Source organism: Zingiber officinale, chromosome 5A (genome assembly GCF_018446385.1).
Source record: "Zingiber officinale cultivar Zhangliang chromosome 5A, Zo_v1.1, whole genome shotgun sequence".
NCBI classification, from domain to species: domain Eukaryota; kingdom Viridiplantae; phylum Streptophyta; class Magnoliopsida; order Zingiberales; family Zingiberaceae; genus Zingiber; species Zingiber officinale.
Window position 1 is genome coordinate 95,168,270 of NC_055994.1, and position 10,980 is coordinate 95,179,249.

The following is a 10,980-nucleotide window of genomic DNA, read 5'->3' on the forward strand; positions in this document are numbered from 1 at the left end:
ATGCGGGGATTGCACTGATGGCAAGCCACAAAGGACAAAGTACATCAGAACCCAGCATCGATGAAGGGGGAGCGACCTCAGATGAAAGTAGTGAAGCAAGGGGAGATTCAGGCTTCAAGTCTGATATGGTAAGTGAGGTATGCCTCTTACCCCCCTGATAACTTTACTTTGGTATCAAAGCTATGACTAAATCCATGTATAAATTAGAAAATAAAAATGCCAAATTAGAAAATAAAATTTTAGAAACAAAGAGAATTTTGGCAAAATCATGTCTTATAGAGGATTTTGAAAAATTGAAAATTGAAAATGAAAAACTAAAAGAAGAAATAGAAAGATTGAAAAAATCTAATGGTTCAATTATTTCTACTTTTAGAAATTATAGAAGTTTAAATTGGTATTATAGATTTCATCAAAGTCAAATTAGAAATATATCAAAAATCTATATACCTAGGAAATACTTGGTTAATCCTGTAGGTAGGAACCTCTATTGGGTTCCAAAAACTTATTTAATTTAAAATTAAAATTAGACTTAGCATTTTCAGCAAGGAAATTAAACAACTAATTTCTTTATAAGGTTTTGTCTAAGGAAGTGGTTGTTGTTCCAATAACCAAGAAGGCCTAGTGCCTTGCCACGACCTGGAAGCCAAGTATCGAAATGAAAAATTTAATTGACTAACTGAAAAAGTATTAATTCAAATTAGTTAATGCTTTAAAAGAGTTATTCAATTTGTGTTAGAAAATATTTAAATTTTTTTTAGTATCTTATAAATTTGACTTAGAATTTTTTTAGTTATCTTAGAATGTTTTTTTTTTTGCCTTATAATTTTCTTAAAATTGACTTAGATTTTTTTTAATTAGAATTTTTTTTTTGTTGAGATAAGTTTCAAAACTTAATTTTTTTTAACACTTATGACTGTTTTATCTGAAAAATGTTTTACTTAAATGTTTCTCTTTCGAAAGAAAAATTCTGAAGAGTGTCTTTAAATGTTTTACATTAACCCCAATTTTTATGTGATCAAAGGGGGAGAAGTGTGTTAAGTCTAGGGGGAGGTACTATAATTTTTCAATTGAAACATATTTGGACTTATTGGAATATAAATCGTTTTTATTGCATATGGTTACCCTAACTTAACTTGGGTTGCTCACATCAAAAAGGGGGAGATTGTTGGAACCCCAAGGTGTTTTGATGTGATCAAACAAGCTAAGTTAGGTCCTGCGTTTGTTTAACCCTTGTGTCTAAGTGTGCAGGAGCTTAGGAACACGGGAAGTCAAGCGGAAGACGCGGCTAACGAGAAGGACGACACAGGGAGAGAGCCGACGGGCTCGGTGCGTCCGAGGGACGAGGTGACCGCAGAAGAGTACACCGGCGGACAAGAAGAGCGTGGGCGGCGTTCGAGGGACGAGAAACCGGGAAGGAAGGCTGCTCGAGGAGAAGGCCGGAACATGGGTTCGGGTGAGCCCTATTCCGGAAGGCCGAGATCACCCAAGCAAACGGAGCCGGAGCGAACAGACCCGGACCGAGATGAGCTGGATCGAGACGAGCTGAACCGGAGTCGAAAAGTCAACTTATGTTGACCTTAGGGCTCCGGGCGCCCGGAACTGACCGGGGCACCCGGAATCGACTTTTCAACAGGATCGAGTTTTGACTCGATCCGACCGTTGGAGGATAAAATTTATCCCCCCCAGGGCGCCCGGAATCCTTCCAGGCGCCCGGACCAAGACTATAAATATAGCATTGGTCCAGAAGCTTAAATGCAACGACTTGTAATCCAGTGCTTTCATTTGTGTTATTTCTTTCTGTGCTTTCAACGCCGTAAGAGGCTACTCCGCCCAGAGGAGAATCAATTAGTGCGTCTTCTTTGCCTTGGATTAGCAATCCTCTGATTGCAAACCAAGTAATTCCTCTGTGTCTACTTTCTGTTTTAATTAGTCTCTGCCTTTTTAATTACAAGTTCTTTTAAGTTAGTTGAATATCCGAGAAGGGTTTTTGGTTTTATTTTGTAGGGCAATTCACCCCTCCCCTCTTGCCGGCCTCCAAAGGGACCTACAAGTGGTATCAGAGCCAAGGTGCTTCAGGAGGACTAACCGCCGATCGAAGCAACAAAGATGGCCAGACCAAGTATCGTCCCACCAAAATTCGAGGGGAACTTCGCAGATTGGAAGCGTCGTATGGAGGTATTCCTAAAAACAGATTTTAAAATTCGGTTTATTATGAAATATGGTTTTGTAGCTCCAATAGATAAAGATGGAAAAGAAAAAGAAGAGAGCGATTGGACAAAGAAGGAGCAGAATGAGTCGGTAGCAGAACATCACCTGCTGAGCGTGTTACCGCCTCAAGAGGTCAACCGCATCGGAAACTACTTATCTGCTAAAGAACTTTGGGAGAAGTTCTTGGAACTCCACGAAGGCACGTCCGAAGCAAAGCTCGCTAGAAGGGACATCCTCCGCAACAAACTGATGAACATCCGTCTGGAGAAAGGTGAGAAAGTAGACGGTCTACATGCAAAGGTGAAAGAATTAGTTACTGGTCTCGAAAACCTTGGTGAAACGGTAACAAACCGGGACACTATACGCTACGCACTCAACGCGTTTCCAAGAACTTCGGAGTGGACATCAATAGTCGATGCTTACTACATCTCAAAAGACCTGAAGGTAAGTACTTTAGAAGAGTTGTTTTCTACCCTTGAATTACACGAAACTAGATGTGCAGAGATATCAAAGGACACAACCAAGACTATGGCGCTGAACGCAACCAATAAGGATGAACCCGAGTCAGACTCCGAAGACGATCAAGAAGCGTACATGGTAAGAAACTTTAAAAAGTTTTTTAGATCTAATAAATTTAAAATGCAAAATAACAAGAATCAAAAAGGTAGAAGAAAGGTACGGTGCTACCAGTGTCAGAAGGAGGGACACCTAAGAGAAGACTGCCCAGAACTCAAGAAGGTCAAAATGAAGACACCCAAGAAACACAACCTGAATGCAACTTGGGACGACACTTCTTCATCTGAATCAGAAGCTCAAGAATATGCGGGGATTGCACTGATGGCAAGCCACAAAGGACAAAGTACATCAGAACCCAGCATCGATGAAGGGGGAGCGACCTCAGATGAAAGTAGTGAAGCAAGGGGAGATTCAGGCTTCAAGTCTGATATGGTAAGTGAGGTATGCCTCTTACCCCCCTGATAACTTTACTTTGGTATCAAAGCTATGACTAAATCCATGTATAAATTAGAAAATAAAAATGCCAAATTAGAAAATGAAATTTTAGAAACAAAGAGAATTTTGGCAAAATCATGTCTTATAGAGGATTTTGAAAAATTGAAAATTGAAAATTGAAAATGAAAAACTAAAAGAAAAAATAGAAAGATTGAAAAAATCTAATGGTTCAAATATTTCTACTTTTAGAAATTATAGTGGTTTAAATTGGTATTATAGATTTCATCAAAGTCAAATTAGAAATATATCAAAAATCTATATACCTAGGAAATACTTGGTTAATCTTGTAGGTAGGAACCTCTATTGGGTTCCAAAAACTTATTTAATTTAAAATTAAAATTAGACTTAGCATTTTCAGCAATGAAATTAAACAACTAATTTCTTTATGAGGTTTTGTCTAAGGAAGTGGTTGTTGCTCCAATAACCAAGAAGGCCTAGTGCCTTGCCACGACCTGGAAGCCAAGTATCGAAATGAAAAGTTTAATTGACTAACTGAAAAAGCATTAATTCAAATTAGTTAATGCTTTAAAAGAGTTATTCAATTTGTGTTAGAAAATATTTAAATTTTTTTTAGTATCTTATAAATTTGACTTAGAATTTTTTTAGTTATCTTAGAATGTTTTTTTTTTTTTTTGCCTTATAATTTTCTTAAAATTGACTTAGATTTTTTTTAATTAGAATTTTTTTTTTTGTTGAGATAAGTTTCAAAACTTAATTTTTTTTTTAACACTTATGACTGTTTTATCTGAAAAATGTTTTACTTAAATGTTTCTCTTTCGAAAGAAAAATTCTGAAGAGTGTCTTTAAATATTTTACATTAACTTCAATTTTTATGTGATCAAAGGGGGAGAAGTGTGTTAAGTCTAGGGGGAGGTACTATAATTTTCAATTGAAACATATTTGGACTTATTGGAATATAAATCGTTTTTATTGCATATGGTTACCCTAACTTAACTTGGGTTGCTCACATCAAAAAGGGAGAGATTGTTGGAACCCCAAGGTGTTTTGATGTGATCAAACAAGCTAAGTTAGGTCCTGCGTTTGTTTAACCCTTGTGTCTAAGTGTGCAGGAGCTTAGGAACACGGGAAGTCAAGCGGAAGACGCGGCTAACGAGAAGGACGACACAGGGAGAGAGCCGACGGGCTCGGTGCGTCCGAGGGACGAGGTGACCGCGGAAGAGTACACCGGCGGACAAGAAGAGCGTGGGCGGCGTTCGAGGGACGAGAAACCGGGAAGGAAGGCTGCTCGAGGAGAAGGCCGGAACATAGGTTCGGGTGAGCCCTATTCCGGAAGGCCGAGATCACCCAAGCAAACGGAGCCGGAGCGAACAGACCCGGACCGAGATGAGCTGGATCGAGACGAGCTGAACCGGAGTCGAAAAGTCAACTTATGTTGACCTTAGGGCTCCGGGCGCCCGGAACCATTCCGGGCGCCCGGAACCGACCGGGGCACCCGGAACCCTTCCGGGCGCCCGGAATCGACTTTTCAACAGGATCGAGTTTTGACTCGATCCGACCGTTAGGGGATAAAATTTATCCCCCCCAAGGCGCCCGGAATCCTTCTAGACGCCCGGACCAAGAATATAAATATAGCCTTGGTCCAGAAGCTTAAATGTAAAGACTTGTAATCCAGTGCTTTTATTTGTGTTATTTCTTTCTGTGCTTTCAACGCTGTAAGAGGCTACTCCGCCCAGAGGAGAATCAATTAGTGCGTCTTCTTTGCCTTGGATTAGCAATCCTCTGATTGCAAACCAAGTAATTCCTCTGTGTCTACTTTCTGTTTTAATTAGTCTCTGCCTTTTTAATTACAATTCTTTTAAGTTAGTTGAATATCCGAGAAGGGTTTTTGGTTTTATTTTGTAGGCCAATTCACCCCTCCCCTCTTGCCGGCCTCCAAAGGGACCTACACATTACCCCTTTGGTTATGCCGCTGGCCTATGAGGAGATGCCGCGTGTCACTCACCGCCGGACAAAACCTTACAGCTGACATTCCCTGACACCCACCAGGCCCCAGAAACATCCGTTGCAGTATAAAAAGGGATGCTTTGTCCCTTATGCAGGTACGTTCACTCGTCATTTCTTACTCGTCTTTACTTTTCGTCCTTTCTCTGTGTTTCTGGGGAAAAAGTACCTGACTTGAGCGTCGAATGGCCTGACCCGGGGACTTTTTCCCTGGTTTCTGGTCTCTAACAACTCGTGGGCTCGTCTGAGTGTGCGCAGAGCCGCAGTGTCATCATCCCGGTCATCTTCCTTCGTCATCCGCCTGTGTGAACCTTTCTGAGGGGTGCCAGGTAGATCAGACGCCGTGGTAACTTTCCGTCAACTTCCAGTACATTAAGGCCCGCCTTCATCCGACTCAGCTTCCAGACGGGATCAATCATGAAATTTGAAAAAATAAAATCATGGCTATGTTACCAATTGAAAGGTGTTGTAAAACCTTATGTCATATGGATTCTAAAAAATAGAATAAGAATTCAAAGAGAATACAACAAGTAGAGCATAGAGAATACAACAAGAAGAGCATGAATCTTGTTTCTACAAATCCTGGCATAACAGGAATGAAAACGGTAAAGCAATGACATAGAACTTGATTATAGCGGAAGTGTCATTGCATCCGGAAAAAAAAGCAAGAAGCAGAAGTAAATGGGGAAGATCTTTCAAAGGACTTAGGGGTGACAGCGCCAAAAAATTTCTTGTCAATGAGAACAAGAAACTAGGTCGAGATTATTCTAAACCCTTGGAAGATCCATTATTAATAACATAGATAATAATAGATTAGGCTAAAGAATTCTACACATTTAACCCGCATCCAATAATCCAAAATTCAATAATTTTAAGTTAGATCACTTAACGGATTTTGGTATTACAAGTTTCTTAAATCATATGTAAGTTGACTTTAAGAGATATTAAATTTAACAGTGTTTCATTAGATGCTTTTATTGTCTCCTTCTCATGTTACAAATAACATAATACAATTGTCTCAGTCTAGTTAGTACTCATGTTAGAGGTTATCACAATAAGTCTCAATCGGTTAAATGACCTCTAAATGACCTCGTGATTTACTTTTATATTTTTAGCGGTGATTATGTTATCCCAAACGTCCTTTTCAATCCATTCTCAGATTATATGAAGGGAGATAAATCATAGAGTTTACTTACACTCGATCGCCAAGTTAGTTAGGAGTGAGAGGAGTTTTTTCTCGAGGACATGCACCCACTGGAAATTAATGCCTTGATTTACTTGTTTTTTTACCCGATAGTATTGAACGTGGGGCGGCTAACCTGACCCCATGAGATTTGCATATGTCGCTAGGGTAAATCGGGAAACACTCACGGTGAGCGGCTTAGAAACCTAACATTCCATGGTTGTGCACACTATTTGGAGAATTTTTTTTATAAATACACCGTAGTTGGGATTGAATCGTAAGTACATGGATGACAATTTAACATCCTTCCGTTACACCATAGTCTTAGGGGCTTACTCTCTTTTGTAACAAGCCGACCATCCTCAAGCCAACTGAGCATCCTGCAGGAACAAAGCTTACTCATTTTTTTTTTTTGGTTGGTACCAAGTATCCAAGCCTTGGGTTCGATTAATCTTGGAGGTAACCGTTCTAGTCTCACGGAAATTTTCCATCGACCACGATAAATCAAAAAATACACATGAAGACTCATTTTGAGAGCCAACGTTCTTGGATTCACTATTCATTAAGAAGAAAATTTTGTATAATACGCAGTTGAATTTCAAACTTTAAATACTTAATTATTATTGAATGACCTAACCATGAGACTCTATCAGACCGGTTACTCTCTTCAATATACTTAGGTGGGCTTCAAGGAACATTATCATTTTTGCCGCAAATAAATGAATACAATTATTTGTATAACATCAACCATCTTTACACTGAAATCATACTATATGATTTGCCCTTACAGTTCTCATAACTCATAAGAACAATTTCGTTCTTAATTTTACAAATCGACAAGTTGATTTTTTGCCAATCGAATTTTAAATTTTTTTATTTACCCCATATTTCTGATTTTATGTCCTTTTCATGGCGGGGATTCTCGCCGGCGTGCCGAGCTCTGGCCGCTGCTTCAGCCCAATACCGGTTTTTGGAAGCGCGATCCGCGTCCTGAGAGGCGACACCATCCGGTTCACGAACTTGGAAGGAGAGAAGGAGCGCCGCCGGGTCTTGAGAACCACCACCTTCTCCGGCGACGCCTTGAGCACCCGCACCACCGCGACGCCCGGCTTCCTGGTCGCCAGCTGAGACCCCAGCGATGCCGTCGGCGACTTGATCAGGAACTTGTGTGGCGGCGGTGTCTGAGGCGGACGCGACCGGCCGATGATGGGTGATTTGGTCTTGTAGAACCTTTGCCCGCGGCAAGCCGACGCGGGCGGCGGTGAGGAAGAGGAAGAGTTGAACAGTACATTCGGGAATAGCACCGTCTTCTTGGCCCACGGTCGGTTTCGCGGCGACACACGGTGGGCCGCCACCGAAAGCTTGCCGGGGTTCACACCCTCTTCTCTTCTCGTGGCGGCGGCGAGGGGAGAAGTGGACTTGAACCGGATGCGAGATCGCGCCCTAGCGGCTGTAGCCGGTGATGACTCGGAACGGATCACCTGGAATCTCCCTGGTTGCTTCTCCTTCGACCGCCGTGCATAGAGCGCGACGTTCTCGCTCGGGATCGCCGCCGGCTTGTTGGCGGTTCTTCTCCGAATTGCCACGGGGGTTTTGGGATCGGCGGCAGCGGGGTCAGAGAGGGACACATTAGCGGTGGTTTTAGCAGATGATTTCTTTGCGACACGGCTAGCCTGGAGAATCTCCGCCACGGTCTCGTTCAGCAGCATCGCCGGCAGAGACATCCGCCGCCACTCCCCTGTTTCAAAACAGATCCCTTTAGGAACGACGACCCGAAACAACCAAAATTGATCCCTTTTAGCCAGGAGATCTAATACCGTTTGTGCCGCCTTGGAACTTGCCGGCGGGAGATCGCCGGGACGAGGTATTACTCCACGTCCTCAGGGATTCCTGCTTGCACCGGACGCTGGTGCGGAGGTAGCCCCGGGTGCTGCGTGGGCTCAGGGTGACGCCGGCGACCACCTTGGCGCCACCCACCACCGTGTACTGGAGCTCCTGCAGTCGAGCCACGCACCTGTCCACCTTCGCCGGAGCAAGGAGGTCAATCCCTCAATGGATCCCAAAGTCCACGTATGAACAGAACGAACAACGCCAGCGAACTGACACGTACCTTGTTTAGGGTTTGGCGGACGAGATCGGAGTCGAGGCCGGCGCCGGAGGTCGCGGCGACGAATCCTCGGTACTTGATCGGAGTTTTGGCCACCATCGTGGTGGGATTGGGGATTTCAAACTCGATCTGTGGTAGCAGAGGAGAAGCGATCTAAAGACGAAAATGAAGCGGAGGGAGAGTTTGAAGTGGAAGGCTTGTAACGGTCGTCTGGATCTAGTGGACTGCAACGGCTACTTGCTGTGGTTTTTTTTTTTTAAGTGTTGGAAACGCTCGCTGTTGACTTAAGTAGCTGACGTGTGCAGTGATGATTGGCGGAAAAAGTTAGATACGACCCAGACTCCCACCCAATATAGTCCTTGAAACTTCAAAGGAACAACTTTTAAGATAGAGCTTGGTTTCTTCATCGAAGAAGTTCCATCGTTCCAAGGGGAATTGGATTTTTGATTTTAGGACTTTCCCTAATGCTATTAAAATCTATCAACCAACACACTCGATCAAATATTTTCAACAACAATGGCCACTGAAATATACAAACAATATGATGAAATACTTTCACCAAAAGGCAAAACAAAATCTCAATGGATTGTTTTTGGATTCATTTATTTAGAGCAACATAGTTCTCGGCTCAAATAGTTCATCAAAACAGATATGCGAACCGATCAAATCTGGTCCAAGATCACCTCGCCACCGGAGACTTTAAATTCAGAAGGAACTTTCTCGATGTTAAGCACCTTTATTTTCCCGTCAATAACATAAGCCGACCACCTAGAGAAGATGAACACGAGAATATAGGTTAGGGCACTACTTAACAAGTTAGTATCGACTATCAGGATCCTTGATCAACATCATAATCAGAAAGTCCTAATGCGCATTGCCAATCTAACTGTTAATTTCATAACTATAGTCATTGTCTCAACTTAATTGATCTTTTAATGTCATAATATGATAATGTACGCAACTAAAAGTTAGAGAAATATTCAGAGAAGAAAATATAAGGAAGAATATGATTAGAGAATATTTACGATATATGAGAACAAACAGAAGAACATGATTCAACATAAAGTTGGTTTTACCTTTGAGACCTATGCCCAAGCAATGCGGCAGAGAGGTCCAAATCCAACTCCAAGCTTTTGTGAAAGCTCCCATCGAAGTCACCGTAAAACTCGATCTGATAACAAAGCAGCAAAAGCCATGAAGATAAGGTGAAATGGCCATGATCACATTCTCAGGAAAAACAATTTAAGAAGAATTCATATCTGAGAAACAAATGACTATTCCAACTTTAAAATTTCTAATTATTCTTTTATAGCAATTCTAACTAATACAGCCAGACAAAAGACCACCTTCTTTTCAACAGCATGAATATGATACCGAGAAATTCCTTGAAGTATCTTGTTAATAAAAATTAACAATATTTTTAACATCCCCTCAGTTTAACTAAGCAATAGGGCATGAAGATATCATCCCATATGTGATGAATCTAATTGACAATGTTCCATTTACAGGAATGACTATAAAAATTTGGCATTTCTTGTATTTCATGCCGACAAGAATTACGGGCATAGCAAGTCAAACAGGAAACTCACTGCTTCCTTTGCCTGAAGTTTTTCGGCCCATCCATTCATAACATATGGATCATTGACAGCAACACAGATCACAGAATCAATGCCTTTAGACTTGAACTTTTCGATGTTGTTTCTGTAGCTAGGAACATGTTGCGCTGAACAAACACCAGTGTAAGCACCCTGAAGGTTAATGTAGTGCATAATTAGCAACGTGAGTAATCAAAAGACTAATGGAGAGCTCCACTTACACAAAATGAGTTAGAAATCTCTTTAGTTCTAAAATTGCAGAAATTTTAAAGATTTTGTCTGCACTTTTCTGTTTTCTGTCTTACTGTTTTCAATTTTTCAAGAACTATCTGTTTGTTCTTATGCTTTCATGCATTTTTGCATTCCATTTGTATGTTTCTCTTCCTTTATTAGTGGTTTTGAGCAGAAAAATATAGCAGATAAAAATGAAGAACTGGAATCACTGATTAAACTAGAAAGGCAATACTGCCACTTACCGGCAATCCAAAGATGACAACTTTCTTCCCCTGAAATTTACAACAATTGTAAATTCGAGAACACCAAGATCAAAAAAATGATAAAAGTTGAAGTGTTCTAATAAAAGAAATTGAAAGGAAAAGGGAATAAATGAAAACCTGAAAGATGTCTTTCAGAGGCGTTGTCGAGAATTTGGAGGCGATGCCTTCGTCCCAGGAGCGCGCCTTCTGAAGCGCCACATTGGGTGCGGCGGATATGATATCCAAACCCACGGACAGAGACGCGAACGCCCTGCATATAGACGCCGTCGACATCGCCGTCACCGCCGACGAGAAACCCGCGGCGCGCTTCGCCCTCAACAGCGCCGACGCCATCTTCGCCCGATCGAGCTCCCCAGACCACAGCTAGGGTTTTCTTATGCCTCCCGGTTCGCAGGAAGTAATGAGTTTTACAAACAA

At 41.7% G+C, this 10,980-nt stretch overlaps 2 protein-coding genes across 2 annotated transcripts; both read right to left on the bottom strand.

Moving 5' to 3' along the window:
* Positions 1–7,045: 7,045 nt before the first annotated feature.
* LOC121981080 (microtubule-binding protein TANGLED1-like) lies at positions 7,046–8,812 on the bottom strand. The gene is made up of 3 exons (XM_042533424.1): positions 8,475–8,812; positions 8,182–8,386; positions 7,046–8,102 (listed from the first exon to the last, which is right to left on the bottom strand). Exons 1-3 carry the CDS (start codon positions 8,568–8,570, stop codon positions 7,261–7,263), a joined length of 1,143 nt encoding a protein of 380 aa, XP_042389358.1. The 5' UTR covers positions 8,571–8,812; the 3' UTR covers positions 7,046–7,260.
* Positions 8,813–8,949: 137 nt separating this feature from the next.
* On the bottom strand, positions 8,950–10,952 carry LOC121981081 (peroxiredoxin-2F, mitochondrial-like). The gene is made up of 5 exons (XM_042533425.1): positions 10,681–10,952; positions 10,543–10,572; positions 10,061–10,219; positions 9,548–9,642; positions 8,950–9,239 (listed from the first exon to the last, which is right to left on the bottom strand). Exons 1-5 carry the CDS (start codon positions 10,894–10,896, stop codon positions 9,134–9,136), a joined length of 606 nt encoding a protein of 201 aa, XP_042389359.1. The 5' UTR covers positions 10,897–10,952; the 3' UTR covers positions 8,950–9,133.
* Between the last annotated feature and the right edge of the window lie 28 nt (positions 10,953–10,980).

What these genes read in the sequence shown, in the direction of transcription:
- LOC121981080 (XM_042533424.1), bottom strand. Translation starts at nt 8,570, where the DNA reads ATGGTGGCCAAAACTCCGATCAAGTACCGAGGATTCGTCGCCGCGACC. An exon ending in TCCGCCAAACCCTAAACAAG is followed by an intron (nt 8,387 to 8,474) that starts GTACGTGTCAGT and finishes GCTCCGGCGAAG; the next exon opens with GTGGACAGGTGCGTGGCTCG. An exon ending in GTTCCAAGGCGGCACAAACG is followed by an intron (nt 8,103 to 8,181) that starts GTATTAGATCTC and finishes GTTTTGAAACAG; the next exon opens with GGGAGTGGCGGCGGATGTCT.
- LOC121981081 (XM_042533425.1), bottom strand. Translation starts at nt 10,896, where the DNA reads ATGGCGTCGGCGCTGTTGAGGGCGAAGCGCGCCGCGGGTTTCTCGTCG. An exon ending in TTGTCATCTTTGGATTGCCG is followed by an intron (nt 10,220 to 10,542) that starts GTAAGTGGCAGT and finishes ATTAACCTTCAG; the next exon opens with GGTGCTTACACTGGTGTTTG. An exon ending in CTTGGGCATAGGTCTCAAAG is followed by an intron (nt 9,240 to 9,547) that starts GTAAAACCAACT and finishes CATCTTCTCTAG; the next exon opens with GTGGTCGGCTTATGTTATTG.